At 47.2% G+C, this 15,336-nt stretch overlaps 3 protein-coding genes across 13 annotated transcripts in view; 2 read left to right on the top strand and 1 right to left on the bottom strand.

Moving 5' to 3' along the window:
- Positions 1 to 1,309, top strand: part of LVRN (laeverin) — a 76,604-nt gene extending 75,295 nt beyond the window's left edge. For 2 of the 5 annotated variants that reach the window (XM_044925491.2, XM_025296413.3), the window contains exon 20: positions 56 to 1,309. In XM_044925491.2, the coding sequence (XP_044781426.2) occupies positions 56 to 196 (141 nt within the window). In that variant the 3' untranslated portion in view covers positions 197 to 1,309. The remainder of the gene's footprint in view (positions 1 to 55) is intronic. The other 3 variants (XM_044925492.2, XM_044925494.2, XM_044925493.2) reach the window with 3 other exon arrangements.
- The window catches only part of LOC112577622 (ARL14 effector protein-like), a 38,274-nt gene continuing 23,202 nt past the window's right edge, over positions 265 to 15,336 (top strand). For 2 of the 7 annotated variants that reach the window (XM_044925495.1, XM_025296418.2), the window contains exon 1: positions 9,062 to 9,238. The gene's annotated coding sequence lies outside the window, so the exon portion shown is untranslated. Of the gene's footprint in view, positions 1,796 to 6,413; positions 6,620 to 8,423; positions 8,556 to 8,595; positions 8,729 to 9,061; positions 9,239 to 15,336 lie in introns of those variants that run through there. The other 5 variants (XM_025296414.3, XM_025296420.3, XM_025296416.2 and 2 more) reach the window with 5 other exon arrangements.
- On the bottom strand, positions 5,739 to 13,431 carry LOC123328333. The gene is made up of 3 exons (XM_044925550.1): positions 13,356 to 13,431; positions 8,491 to 9,129; positions 5,739 to 5,781 (listed from the first exon to the last, which is right to left on the bottom strand). Exons 1-3 carry the CDS (start codon positions 13,429 to 13,431, stop codon positions 5,759 to 5,761), a joined length of 738 nt encoding a protein of 245 aa, XP_044781485.1. The 3' UTR covers positions 5,739 to 5,758.

The raw sequence follows: 15,336 nt of genomic DNA, 5'->3' as shown, positions 1-15,336 counted from the left end.
TCTAAGTGAGAAGTTCAGTTACACTGATGGACTGACCATCCTTTTGTTCTTTCAGCTGCAGCAGTTTTGCAGTAACATGTTGGAGGAGCACCAGAGACTCACAGTTCAGGCCAAATTACAGACAATAAAGAACGAGAATCTGAAAAATAAAGAGCGAAATGCCAGGATAGCGGCGTGGCTGCGGAAAAACACATAATTTACTGGTGACTTTCAGCCTTTCACTTGCGTATTATAATGTGCTCACAGTTTTGTCCTCCAATATTCTCTGAGTCTGGAAAACCACACATTTTGTTGTTTGCATTTCAGTCACATTTGCTGCTCAGAGTCCTGTTCCTCCCATGTTGTCACATTTGGCCCTGTGGCTCAGCGACTGTTGGGGATTTGGCCAACCATGCTGTATTTCTGGGGAAGATTTTGCTTCGTGTCAGGCTACAAACCACATAATTTACTTTAAATGCCTTGGAAAAACAAATTTACCTTGCAAAATTTCGCTTATTCTGTTGTGAAGGCCAGTGGAATATTACATCATTAGCTAAATGAGAGCATTGTTTTCTGAGGGAAACACAAATTTGCAATACTCTAGGGTTTATTTAGTTCAATACCGAAAAGAGTAATAAGCAAATGACACAACAGTGTAATGAAATAGAAACCAGAAAAATAATATTCACTGGCAGACAGAAAAGCCAAAGAAATGCAAATTTTAAAAAGAACAATTTTATGAGCCACGTTAAGTGCCCCAGAGGCAAGAAACGAGTCTCCTCCTGCCCCTGTCTCTCTCCCCAGTGTCTGCTGCATCGTCCCACACTTTACTGGCTACTGAACCTCCTGGTGTCACAAAGAGACCGGGGTCATAGCACCCAGGAAGTCCCTGTAGGATCGCTGTTGTGGAGACCAGATGGAGACCAAGGCTCTGCGGAAGCTCTGGACTGTATACTTCACCTGTGGGATGGACTGTCTTTCAGCCAAAGTATAGCCGCAAAAATAGTGATGTCAACAGACAAATAGCAATTATGGACTCATCTATAGTGCCAAGGAAAATGGTCAAATAAAGAGAAATAGAACTAACGGATTAACCAGAGCATCATCTTTACAACTTTGCACTCAGGGGGATTAAGTTCGAAATGGGGTTTCAATTGGCCAAATTGAACCTGTTTGTAGTCTGGACAACTTTAAACTTTGTCATCAGTCCCTGTGTACAGAATTAGCTCAGTTTTGTTACCTCTGATTTAATCAGGACCGCTAAGGCAAATCTCCCTACTCTAGACTTCGTGTGTCTACTGTTTTAATTCTTGTTTAATTTTGATTTTGTTTTTACAGAATGGGGGTAAAACTACAGATCTCCTATCTACCTCAGAGTGATGCTGTAAAGACTAAGGATTATGTCAATGAAAAGCCTCTATTTTTTAAAATTTAAAAGAAATTGGAATATAATTGCTTAAAATGTTGTGTTAGTTTCTGCTGTACCACAACATGAATCCGCTGTATGTATGCATATGTCTCATCTCTCTTGAGCTGCCCTCCCGCCCCTCTAGGTCATCACAGAGCACTGAGCTGAGCTCCCTGTGTTATATAGCAGCTGCCCTTTAGAAAAAGCCTTTAAATATGTCGTATAAGCTCAAGGTAATGTGATCTAAGGGTTTTTTTAAGCTCACTTTCATATTCACCTTGCAGGAAGATTCTCCCTGCAAGGGAGTGGGAAACTATGGGGCATGAGAACAAACCAAAGCCATCTGCGCAGACTTGATGATGGATTGTGGGTCCAGGAGACTGTTCTTTAAGTTCAGCAATTTAAAATGTAAGCAATAAACCGCCTCTATGGCTTCGAATTATCGCTGTGCACTATCTCCCTGTGTTGTTTTTAACGTGCATTCTCTATTTCCTGTGTCTCTTCCAGTCGTCCGGCGCATCTCCCCATCACCGTGTCACGTATCTCCCCACTGCTCTCTCCTCCTCTCCTCCTCTTCCACCCGCTCTCTCCCCTTGGGTTCCCCTGTCCTTCTCCCTTTCCAGTCACCTCGGCGTCCTTCCACCTGCTTGTCCATGTCCCCTCTCCTTGGTCTTCCTCCCCTCCTGTGCTTACTTCACCAAGTGTACTTGGACACTGGTGCCCGGGGTCCGAGCGGGCCCTGACGCCTGTTAGTAGGTGATGCCAAGCCCTGATCCTACCAGAGGAGCACACGGGGTTCTTCAGACCATTTGTTGACCAAGTCCTATTACAGTATAGCTTCTGTAGTCATTACACAGCACTGAAAGCATTTATTCAAACCAAATGCTCAAATATTTTGCTGATAGTCCTTCCTCTAAATATGAACAAGAGTTTTGAACAATGTACACTTTCTTGTACTTGGATGAAGCCAGTCACTCCAGATAAGCATTTTATTACATTTTATTAAATCGTACCTTATATTTAGTATAAAAAGAAGTGATTATTGGTTACTGTGATAGCAGTAAGTCAGACACAGTATGGCAGATTTGTGTAAATGATAGAACTGCTTTAATGACCAATGAGCCAGCTTATCTACCAGTACCACAGCTCTAACACAATTTTTTGATCAGTTTGCTTTGTACTGTTCATCCTAAAACAGGTTCATAAGATATACAATGTATTCATGATTTTTTTCAATTTGACAATCAGAAATTAAAGTTTTCCTTACAATCTTATCCTTTTTTGCTCCTCAGACCCATTTGGTGAATTTCCATTGTTGACCTTACGTGAAAGAACAAATGCCTTAGTCTTGAGGACTCTGGATGCTCTGTAACTTAGAGCTCTGGGGCCAGTTTGTACAGCAATTTATTTTGAAGAAGGAAGAAGCAAAACGAGCTCTTAAAAGCTCTGCTTAATTACTTTTCCTGTTTACTCCAGTAAATGCTATCTTTTTTTCCATCTAGACTCTAGCAGGATTATCCCAAGCTTTAAGAGAGACTTAAAAATAAATATAACTGCTCCTTTGTATAAACGAATTATGTAGCGTAGGCAGCAGCATTAGAAACTACACATATATTGCCTCCAGCTCGATCTTCTGTCCAATTACACAACATTCAGCAAAGACGTTCCTCACTGCACATGTGTTGAAGAGTTATTAGGACTCTTCCTTTCCCCTTCCTTTCATAAACAGGTCAGTCCTAAGAGTGAGGCATCAACACCAGTGGGAGCTGAGGGGCAGCTGGAACAGGGTGTAAGAGCTTGAGTAGGTGAAGAGGGAGTCCAGCCAGCAGGGAGCAGCTTGAAGGGTGAGTAGAGTGGTCACAGGGTGCAAGGAGCTAGCTTATGACACAGACCGTCAGAGCCCAAACAGGGTGAGAGTGGGGGAGTCCCATAGTGGGGTGGAGAGGACGTTCAGATTGGAGGAGGGGTCAGCATAAGGTATCAGTGCCTGAGGAGAAAGAGGAAGGCATTCTGTGGGATGGGGGCAGGCAGAGATGGAAGCGTGGTCACCACTGGGGTGTGGATCAAATGAGACAGTTTACAGATGACAGTAGGGTACAGATTTCTCACTGCTGGAGAAGGGAGTTGCAGATACTCAAAAGGAAAAACCAGAATGAACCCTTTGTTGTTGGATTGAAATGGAAGGTATTGATGTTAGCAGTTCTCAGTAAACGGATAGATTTACACATATGGCTTTCCAGGTGGCGCTAGTGGTAAAGAGCCCACCTGCCAATGCAGGAGATATGAGAGATGTGGGTTTGATCCCTGGGTTGGGAAGATCCCCTGGAGGGGGGCCTGGCAACCTACTCCAGTATTCTTGCCTGGAGAATCCCATGGACAGAGGAACCTGGCAGGCTACAGTCCATGGGGTTGTAAACATCCATGGTCTCACATAGACACAAAATTAAAGAAGTAGAAAAAAAATTTTTTCTTGTGATGAGAATTCTCCATTTACTCTCTTAACTTTCATATATGATACATATAAAACAGTGTTAATTATATATATTGTATTTACATTATAGCCCTAGTATTTATTATCTCTGAAAGTTGAGATAATTTATCTTTTAATCATATCTTTTGAATACCTTCAGGTAACCCCTCCATCCACGCCACTCTCCCCCATCCCCTACCTTTGGTAATCATAAAAATCTGATCTCTTTTCCAGGAGTTGGTTAGTTTGTTTTTGAAGTGTATGCTTAGTCCCTCAGTCGAGTCGGACACTTTTCCACCCCATGACTATAGCTTGCCAGGCTCCTTTGTCCATGGGGATTCTCCAAGCAAGAATACTGGAGTGGGTTGTCCTGCCCTCCTCCAGGGGATCTTCCCAACCCAGGGATAGGATCCAGGTCTCCCGCATTGTGGGCAGATTCTTTACTGTCTGAGCTACCAGGGAGGCCCATGAATACTGGAGTGGGTAGCCTATCCCTGCTCTAGCGGATCTTCCTGATGTAGATATCGAACCAGGGTCTCCTGCACTGCAGGCAGATTCTTTACCAGCTGAACTACTGGGGGGAGCTCATGTTTTTAAAGTATAATTGACTTACAACACTATGAGAGTTCCTGGTTCACAACATAGTGATTTTATATGTCTGTACATTACAAAATGGGCACTACAATAAGCCCAGTTATGATGTCACCATATGAAGATATTATAGAATTATTGACCATATTCCCCACACTGTGCACTTCCTATTATTCTCTGTGCACCTTTACCTATTATTCTCCTCTCCAGTATTTCCTTCCCTCTGGCAACGACGACCTGTTTGCTCTCTTTATCAGTGACCTTGTTTCTGTTTCCTTATGTGGGTTCATTTGTCTTGATTTTTAGATTCTCGATCTAAACTAAATCATACATTATTCGTTTTTCTCTGGCTTACTTGTCTTAGCATAATACCCTCTGGGTACACCCATGTTGTTGCAAAATGCAAGATTTAATTTTTTTGTAGCTGAGTAATATTCCATTATATGTATATGCACCACATATTCTTTATCCATTCATTCAATAATGGGCACTTGGTGTGTGCGCGCTCAGTCGTGCCCCACTCTTTGTGACCCCCATAGACTGTAGCCGGCCAGGATCCTCCATGGGATTTTCCAGGCAAGCATACAAGAGTGGATTGCCATTTTCTACTCCAGGGGTTCTTCCCTACCCAGCGATTGAACCTGTCTCTTGAATCTCTTGCATTGGCGGGCAGATTCTTTACCACTGCGCAGTTGCTTCCGTATTTTAGCTATTGTAAAAAATGCGGCTATACAAGTAGCTCAGCTGGTAAAGAATCCGCCTGCAATTCAGGATACCCCCGGTCTTATCCCTGGGTCGGGAAGATCCCCTGGAGGAAGGCATGGTAACCCACTCCTGAATTCTTGCGTGGAGAATCCCCATGGACAGAAGAGCCTGGCGGGCAAAAGTTCATGGGGTCACAAAGAATCGGACATGAGTGAGCCAGTAAGCACAGGACACCAACATAGGGAGCATGTATGTTTTCTAATTAGCATTTTTACTAAGTAGATAAGGGAGGGGCCAGGGGTAGTGCCAGTCCACCGATGGACACATTTGGGGGGTGGGGGTCGCAGGCTGTGGTGCCTTGGGGTAGTGGGGGCTAGTGCCATCTCTCAGGTGGGCGGGGCTGTGTCCTGACCTTGCTGTGACCCCCCCCCCCCCCCGCCCCCCGGAGTTCTAGGGTCCTTCAGCAGCCTGCCTGCTAATGGGTGGGGCTGTGTCCCTTCCCAGCTGGCTGCTCCGCCCCAGGCCATCAGATCCAGTGCAAACTGGCTGACGGGTGGGGCCTGGACCGGCACTAGTAAGCTGGAGGCAGGATTCTGAAACGGTGTTTACCAGAAACGGTGTTTACCACCTCCAGCGTCCTCGTGGTGGGACGAGCTCCCACAAGTGGCTGCTGACAGTGCTTGTGTCCCCGGGGTGAGTCCCAGCTGCCTCCTGCCTGTCCAGGAGGCTCTCCCGAGATCAGCAAGTGGGTCTGGCCCAGGCTGCTTTCCCATTACCGTCTCTGCCCTGGGTCCCCGGGAGTGCGAGATTCTGTTTGCGCCCTTTGAGTGGAGTCTGTGACCCACGGCCTTCCGGCCCTCCTGAAAGTAAGCCCCGCTCGCCTTCAAGACACGCTTCCCGGGGGCTCCTCTTCCCGTGGCGTGGCCCCTGGCTGACGAGCCCAGTGTGGGGCTTGGCTCGTCAGCCTCAGGGAGAACCCCTGCAGTGGTGACTGCCTTCTCATGGGTCAGTTGCTGGGGCGGGGCCCGGGACAGCTGGTGCTGGTAGTTCTGCGGGGACACGTTAGGCTGGGCCTCGGGACACGTTAGGCTGGGCCTCGGGACACGTTAGGCTGGGCCTCGGGGACACGTTAGGCTGGGCCTCGGGACACGTTAGGCTGGGCCTCGGGGACACGTTAGGCTGGGCCTCGGGGACACGTTAGGCTGGGCCTCGGGGATGGAGCGTGGGGTGGGGGGAGGTCCTGAGAACTGGAACCCAACAGCCCCTGCCGCGAGAACGCGTTGCTGTAGAAACAGGAAAGAGCCAGAGGCGCATGCGCGCTGACCCGCGCCAGCCTCCTGTCGCCCGCCGGCGCCCCCTGTCGGCAGAGTCAAACTGTGGTCTGCAGAACCCGGGTCCTAACGTCTCCCCGCGTGGGAAGAAGGTGGGTTTGGAGCTGGGCGACAACCGCTTAGTCACCCACTCAGGTCAGTCTAACTGTTCTGATGTTACCACCTGGGGAAACAGAGGCTGAAGGCCCCAGTGCTAGGAGAGGCGGGCGTGTGTGCTCAGTCGCTTCAGCCGTGTCTTAGACTCTTTAGTCTAAACTCTGAGACTAAACTCTTCAGTCCCGTCTTTAGACCCTCTGTGACTCTATGGACTGGCGGCCGCCAGGCTCCCTCTGTCCATGGGACTCTCCAGGCAAGAAGCCTGGGGTGGGTAGTCATTCCCTTCCCGACCCAGGGATCGAACTCGTGGCTCTTCTGTGTCTCCTGCATTGGGACCGCGGGTTCTTTACCACCTGTGCCACTGACAGCAGAAGTCAGTGGGTTGTTTTTTTTTTTTTTTAAGGCCCTACGGGCGTCCCAGGCCGCACCCGAGCTGGACCTAACATCTGCCGGTTCCGAGGGGAAGCCGTGGCCTTGCTTGCCTAAGCATTCCAGACGTGGCCGACGCTGTGGCTGCCCTGTCTGTCAGGGAAGCACCCCTCCCCAGAAGTCAGAATTTAGGACCAGCTCTGCTACTGCCAAACCCTGTTTACTTCGGTATTTTTGTTTTGACTGTCCGCTTGAAAGTGAAAGCGTGGGTAGCCTTTCCCTTCTCCAGGGCATCTTCCCAACCCAGGGATTGAACCCAGGTCTCGCGCATTGCAGGAGGATTCTTGACCACCTGAGGTATCAGGGAAGTCCCCGACTATCAGCTTGGAACATGGTTAATATGCTGAGAAGCCACAGGTGAAACGTTTTAATCCATGCTGTCCTCCAAGGGGTCTTCCCTAACCAGGTGTCAAACCTGTGCTTTTATGTCTCCCGCATTGGCGTGGGAGTTCTTGACCACTAGTGCAACCTGGGAAGCCCTAATCCACAACCTTACCATAAACCAGACAGCGTGGCTCAGTCAAGAATCCACCTGCAGTGCGGGAGACCTGGGTTGGGAAGATCCCTTGGAGGAGGGCATGGCAACCCACTCCAGTATTCTTGCCTGGAGAATCCCCTTGGACAGAATCCCCAGGCAAAAGTTCATGGGGTCACAAAGAATCGGACACGACAGAGCCAGTAAGCACAGCACGAAAATATAGGGAGCATGTTCAGTTCAGTCGCTCAGTCGTGTCCGCCTCTTTGCGACCCCATGAATCGCAGCACGCCTGGCCTCCCTGTCCATCACCAACTACCGGAGTTCACTCAAACTCTCGTGCATCGAGTCGGTGATGCCATCCAGCCATCTCATTCTCGGTCGTCCCCTTCTCCTCCTGCCCCCAATCCCTCCCAGCATCAGGGTCTTTTCCAATGAGTCAACCCTTCGCATGAGGTGGCCAAAGTGTTGGAGTTTCAGCTTTAGCATCAGTCCTTCCAGTGAACACCTAGGACTGACCTCCTTTAGAATGGACTGGTTGGATCTCCTTGCAGTCCAAGGGACTCTCAAGAGTCTTCTCCAACACCACAGTTCAAAAGCATCAATTCTTCGGCGCTCAGCTTTCTTCACAGTCCAACTCTCACATCCATACATGCATGTATGTTTTCTAATTAGCGGTTTTACTAATTAGAAAAGGGGCCGGGGTAGTGCCAGTCCACCGATGGACACATTTGGGGGGTGGGGGTCGCAGGCTGTGGTGCCCTGGGGTAGTGGGGGCTAGTGCCATCTCTCAGGTGGGCGGGGCTGTGTCCTGACCTTGCTGTGACCCCCGCCCCTGGGAGTTCTAGGGTCCTTCAGCAGCCTGCCTGCTAATGGGTGGGGCTGTGTCCCTTCCCAGCTGGCTGCTCCGCCCCAGGCCATCAGATCCAGTGCAAACTGGCTGATGGGTGGGGCCTGGACCGGCACTAGTAAGCTGGAGGCAGGATTCTGAAACGGTGTTTACCACCTCCAGCGTCCTCGTGGTGGGACGAGCTCCCACAAGTGGCTGCTGACAGTGCTTGTGTCCCCGGGGTGAGTCCCAGCTGCCTCCTGCCTGTCCAGGAGGCTCTCCCGAGATCAGCAAGTGGGTCTGGCCCAGGCTGCTTTCCCATTACCGTCTCTGCCCTGGGTCCCCGGGAGTGCGAGATTCTGTTTGCGCCCTTTGAGTGGAGTCTGTGACCCACGGCCTTCCGGCCCTCCTGAAAGTAAGCCCCGCTCGCCTTCAAGACACGCTTCCCGGGGGCTCCTCTTCCCGTGGCGTGGCCCCTGGCTGACGAGCCCAGTGTGGGGCTTGGCTCGTCAGCCTCAGGGAGAACCCCTGCAGTGGTGACTGCCTTCTCATGGGTCAGTTGCTGGGGCGGGGCCCGGGACAGCTGGTGCTGGTAGTTCTGCGGGGACACGTTAGGCTGGGCCTCGGGACACGTTAGGCTGGGCCTCGGGGACACGTTAGGCTGGGCCTCGGGGATGGAGCGTGGGGTGGGGGGAGGTCCTGAGAACTGGAACCCAACAGCCCCTGCCGCGAGAACGCGTTGCTGTAGAAACAGGAAAGAGCCAGAGGCGCATGCGCGCTGACCCGCGCCAGCCTCCTGTCGCCCGCCGGCGCCCCCTGTCGGCAGAGTCAAACTGTGGTCTGCAGAACCCGGGTCCTAACGTCTCCCCGCGTGGGAAGAAGGTGGGTTTGGAGCTGGGCGACAACCGCTTAGTCACCCACTCAGGTCAGTCTAACTGTTCTGATGTTACCACCTGGGGAAACAGAGGCTGAAGGCCCCAGTGCTAGGAGAGGCGGGCGTGTGTGCTCAGTCGCTTCAGCCGTGTCTTAGACTCTTTAGTCTAAACTCTGAGACTAAACTCTTCAGTCCCGTCTTTAGACCCTCTGTGACTCTATGGACTGGCGGCCGCCAGGCTCCCTCTGTCCATGGGACTCTCCAGGCAAGAAGCCTGGGGTGGGTAGTCATTCCCTTCCCGACCCAGGGATCGAACTCGTGGCTCTTCTGTGTCTCCTGCATTGGGACCACGGGTTCTTTACCACCTGTGCCACTGACAGCAGAAGTCAGTGGGTTGTTTTTTTTTTTTTTTAAGGCCCTACGGGCGTCCCAGGCCGCACCCGAGCTGGACCTAACATCTGCCGGTTCCGAGGGGAAGCCGTGGCCTTGCTTGCCTAAGCATTCCAGACGTGGCCGACGCTGTGGCTGCCCTGTCTGTCAGGGAAGCACCCCTCCCCAGAAGTCAGAATTTAGGACCAGCTCTGCTACTGCCAAACCCTATTTACTTCGGTATTTTTGTTTTGACTGTCCGCTTGAAAGTGAAAGCGTGGGTAGCCTTTCCCTTCTCCAGGGCATCTTCCCAACCCAGGGATTGAACCCAGGCCTCGCGCATTGCAGGAGGATTCTTGACCACCTGAGGTATCAGGGAAGTCCCCGACTATCAGCTTGGAACATGGTTAATATGCTGAGAAGCCACAGGTGAAACGTTTTAATCCATGCTGTCCTCCAAGGGGTCTTCCCTAACCAGGTGTCAAACCTGTGCTTTTATGTCTCCCGCATTGGCGTGGGAGTTCTTGACCACTAGTGCAACCTGGGAAGCTCTAATCCGCAACCTTACCATAAACCAGACAGCGTGGCTCAGACAGTCAAGAATCCACCTGCAGTGCGGGAGACCTGGGTTGGGAAGATCCCTTGGAGGAGGGCATGGCAACCCACTCCAGTATTCTTGCCTGCAGAATCCCCATGGACAGAGGAGCCTGGCGGGCTGCAGTCTTAGGGGTCACAGAGAGGACAAGGTTGAACTACTAAGCCAGCTAACCAGCCAGGCAACTCTTAGGAATAACAAGCAATGCTTCAGGTAGATATGTTGTTCAAAACAAAGGGAAACTTTCTAAAAATAATTTCCTAAAGCTAAATTTAGCCTTGTATTGAAAAGAAACTTTAGGCGAATGCATTTAAATAGGTTGTTACTTCTACTTTGTAAACATTATTTAGTCAGATTTTCATGGAATTCCAAAATTTCTAAAAAAAAAACTAGTTTCTTGTTGTCAAATCACTATTTGTTATGGTCTATAATTGCATTTTGCAATATAGATGGTACAGAGAGTACAGCTTAAGAATATTTTATTGATACAAGTAAACTTTATTGATACAAATGAATGTGCTTATCCAAGAATATGGTTATATTTCTCAGGAAAGCTTGCTTTAGCTCAAATACTGACTTCCTGTAGTTTGCATAAACCTTGGAAAGGATTGAAAAGGATTTTAAATCATAAAAAGGATTTAAGTGAATCCAAAGTTAATTTGGATTTGCAAAAAAGCAAAATGGCTGTCTGGGGAGGCCTTACAAATAGCTGTGAAAAGAAGAGAAGCAAAAAGCAAAGGAGAAAAGGAAAGATATAAGCATCTGAATGCAGAGTTCCAAAGAATAGCAAGAAGAGATAAGAAAGCCTTTGTCAGCGATCAGTGCAAAGAAATAGAGGAAAACAACAGAATGGGAAAGACTAGAGATCTCTTCAAGAAAATTAGAGATACCAAGGGAAGATTTCATGCAAAGATGGGCTCAATAAAGGACAGAAATGGTATGGACCTAACAGAAGCAGAAGATATTAAGAAGAGGTGGCAAGAATACACAGAAGAACTATACAAAAAGATCTTCATGACCCAGATAATCACGATGGTGTGGTCACTCACCTAGAGCCAGACATCCTGGAATGTGAAGTCAAGTGGGCTTTAGCGAGCATCACTACGAACAAAGCTAGTGGAGGTGATGGAATTCCAGTTGAGCTATTTCAAATCCTGAAAGATGATGCTGTGAAAGAGCTGCAGTCAATATGCCAGCAAATTGGGAAAACTCAGCAGTGGCCACAGGACTGGAAAAGGTCAGTTTTCATTCCAATCCCAAAGAAAGGCAATGCCAAAGAATGCTTAAACTACTGCACAATTGCACTCATATCACATGCTAGTAAAGTAATGCTCAAAATTCTCCCAGCCGGGCTTCAGCGATATGTGAACTGTGAACTTCCTGATGTTCAAGCTGGTTTTAGAAAAGGCAGAGGAACCAGAGATCAAATTGCCAACATCCTCTGGATCATGGACAAAGCAAGAGAGTTCCAGAAAAACATCTATTTCTGCTTTATTGGCTATGCCAAAGCCTTTGACTGTGTGGATCACAATAAACTGTGGACAATTCTGAAAGAGAAGGGAATACCAGACCACCTGACCTGCCTCTTGAGTAATCTGTATTCAGGTCAGGAAGCAACAGTTAGAACAGGACATGGAACAACAGACTGGTTCCAAATAGGTAAAGGAGTACATCAAGGCTGTATATTGTCACCCTACTTATTTAACTTCTATGCAGAGTACATCATGAGAAATGCTGGACTGGAAGAAACACAAGCTGGAATCGAAATTGCCGGGAGAAATATCAATAACCTGATATGCAGATGACACCACCCTTATGGCAGAAAGTGAAGAGGAACTAAAAGCCTCTTGATGGAAGTGAAAGAGGAGAGCGAAAAAGTTGGCTTAAAGCTCAACATTCAGAAAATAAAGATCATGGCATCCGGTCCCATCACTTTCATGGGAAATAGATGGGGAAACAGTGGAAACAGCATCAGACTTTATTTTGGGGGGCTTCAAAATCACTGCAGATGGTGACTGCAGCCATGAAATTAGAAGACGCTTACTCCTTGGAAGGAAAGTTATGACCAACCTAGATAGCATATTGAAAAGCAGAGACATTACTTTGCCAACAAAGGTTAGTCTAGTCAAGGCTACGGTTTTTCCTGTGGTCATGTACGGATGTGAGAGTTGGACTGTGAAGAAGGCTGAGCGCCGAAGAATTGAGGCGTTTGAACTGTGGTGTTGGAGAAGACTCGTGAGAGTCCCTTGGACTGCAAGGAGATCCAACCAGTCCATTCTGAAGGAGATCAGCCCTGGGATTTCTTTGGAAGGAATGATGCTGAAGCTGAAACTCCAATACTTTGGCCACCTGATGTGAAGAGTTGAGTCATTGGAAAAGACTGATGCTGGGAGGGATTGGGGGCAGAAGGAGAAGGGGATGACAGAGGATGAGATGGCAGGATGGCATCACTGACTCGATGGACGTGAGTCTGGGTGACCTCTGGGAGTTGGTGATGGACAGGGAGGCCTGGCGTGCTGCGATTCATGGGGTCGCAAAGAGTCGGACACAACTGAGTGACTGAACTGAACTGAAAGTTAATTTAATTCAACATAAATTTTAATTGCAGATGTCAAATGTGTGGAATGTATGAGTATTGAATTTATTGATGCATTTTGAATGTCCTTACTGATTTTTCTTTTAAAATCAATTAGTGACTTTTTTTGGTTTGTTTTTATGCATGTTTCCATTTCAAATTGGAAACTCTACTCCTCTGAGGAGGAGAGTAGTAAAGTAAAAGTATTGCACTGCCCTTAGGGGGTTTCTCTAGGGCTTCTTAGAAGTATTTTATGGATTGCATAGCTGTTGATTAAGTATAGCCAATGCTTGATTATGCCAGCTCCGGGTACGGGGGTGAGGAAACTTGGACAAAAAGAGTAGGCTCGGGATGGCTCTTGTCCCTAACCCCCACTCCAATTAGAATAGCTAGAGTGTTATTGGCTCAATATATTGGGGTTTACTCTGAGAAAAATCTAAAAAACAATGTTTGAAAACTGATGGACTCTACAACCTGCAAAACCCTTTGCAGGTGTGACATCACGTTGACACTCTATAAATCATCTTGTGTGGCAGCTTCTGGAAGTTCCATATGCCCCCTCTTTATAGTCTTCTTCCTTTTCTTTGCAATGACTCGCCTTTGGCTGTAGAAGAGGTCAAACAGATTACCTTCGAGGAACACAAATTCTAGAGCCAGCGTGCACGTTGACTGATCTGTGGCCACCAGGAAACGTCCCCTCCACATGCGCTTTCTTGGAGCAGTAGGGTTATCATTTTTTATGTCTGTTTTAATTCTGGATTGAGGTTTTGCGCCATCTGCTGGACATATGTTGCTACACTACAAGAGAACATTTATTCTCAGAAGTGTTTTTTGAAATATTTATTAATACTTAAAAAAATTGTAAAAGGCATGTTTATTATAGGAAATGGATAAGTGTAGGAAATAATATAGCATAAGACAAAGATCTAGAGATAACTACTACTAATATATAGCAGGTTTTTTTTTTTCTTTTTTAAATACACACAAGAATAAGTCCCTGGAGTAGGAAATGGCAACCCACTGCAGCTCTAGTATTCTTACCGGGAAAATTCCATGGACAGAGGAGCTTAGATAGGCTACAGTCCATGGGGTTACAAAGAGTCGGACACGACTAAGCACACACAACGCACGATTATGTCATCATTAGGTTTGATTTGTGGTTTCAGGGGTTTTGTTTTGTTTTTATTGACGTATAGTTGGTTTACAGTGCTGTGTTAGTTCCAGGTGTACAGCATATACATGTACACACACATATATATTGTTTTTCAGATTCCTTTCCATTATAGGTTATCACAAGCTTCTGAAATAGTTCTCTGTGTTATACAGTAGGTGGTACTTGTTTATCTATTTTCTGTACAATAGTATGTATCTGTTAATCCTAAATTCCCAATTATCCCTCCCACTTCCCCTTTGGTAACCATAAGTTGTTTTTCTATGTCTGTGTGTCTGTTTCTGTTTTAAATAAGAAAACATTTAAGTTTGAGGTCCACACTCTGCTCATTTGGGTTGCAGCTGTAGTAAAAGGAGAGGGCACTTTGCAGATATGAGGTTCATGGGGTGGGAGTGCACTTGGGTTCTGTGGTGTGTGAACCTTAAGGTTTGCTTTGCGAGTTATGCGAGACAGGGATCTTACTACCTTCGAACTTACCTGGGCAGCGTGGGAGAAGGTACGGGTGGGGGTGCGGGTTAGACCCTGGGGAAAAGGTCTTTTGTTGCTTGGATTCCCAGGAAACAGCTCCCTGAGTTAGTCCAGTGTGGCACTGCCCCTTTATGTCAGTGATCATGTACTGAGCCGCAGCGTGCTCGTGGCTATGACATATGCTACAGAACTGAAGTCTTACTCTCTCCTTGCTTCCAACAGTTCTTGTATTATGTCAATATTATGTTATTTATTTACATAAAGCTCCGTTATCATCATAGCTATATTGGGACTATATATCTTTTATAAATATAAAAAATGATGCTCTCTTGTCCTTCCTAATTCTTTTCATCTTAAAGTTTGAAATTAAGATTGCCAACTCTATGTTTTTTGTTTGAATGTTTCCATATATTTTTATTCATTCTTTTGTTTTTAGCCTTTTTGATATATAATTTAGAATATTATGCTAGCAGATATAATAGAGTTTGTTTTTTTAATTAAATTTGTCAGTGTGTTAAAAAGAAAAATAAATGAAGAAATCTGTTGCTTTGAAATGAGGTAAGTCCAGTACCAGAGAACAGTGTATAGACAACTAACTATAACACAGGGCTTCCTTGGTAGCTCAGTGGTAGAGAATCTGCCTGCCAATGTAGAAGACCCAGGTTTGTTCCCTGGATCTGGAAGATCCCCTAAGGAAATGGCAACCCACTCCAGTATTCTTGCCTGGAGAATCCCATGGACAGAGAAACCTGGCAAGTTATAGTCCATGTGGTCACAAATAGTCGAACTCACCTTAGCAACTAAACAACAATTACAACACAAGCTTGGAAACATAGAAGCAGGGTGCTGACTCTAACTGCGCAACAGGACTGAGGAAAGGACAGTGACGTTCAGTGACAGGCTAACGGAAGGATGCAGTGACCGTGAGGCTGGGAAAGCAGACTCAGGTCATGTATCGAGGCTGAGGATCA

The sequence above is a fragment of the Bubalus bubalis genome, chromosome 11, assembly GCF_019923935.1.
Source record: "Bubalus bubalis isolate 160015118507 breed Murrah chromosome 11, NDDB_SH_1, whole genome shotgun sequence".
NCBI classification, from domain to species: domain Eukaryota; kingdom Metazoa; phylum Chordata; class Mammalia; order Artiodactyla; family Bovidae; genus Bubalus; species Bubalus bubalis.
The sequence above is the reverse complement of the archived record's forward strand: the minus strand, read 5'-3'. Positions and strand labels throughout refer to the sequence as shown.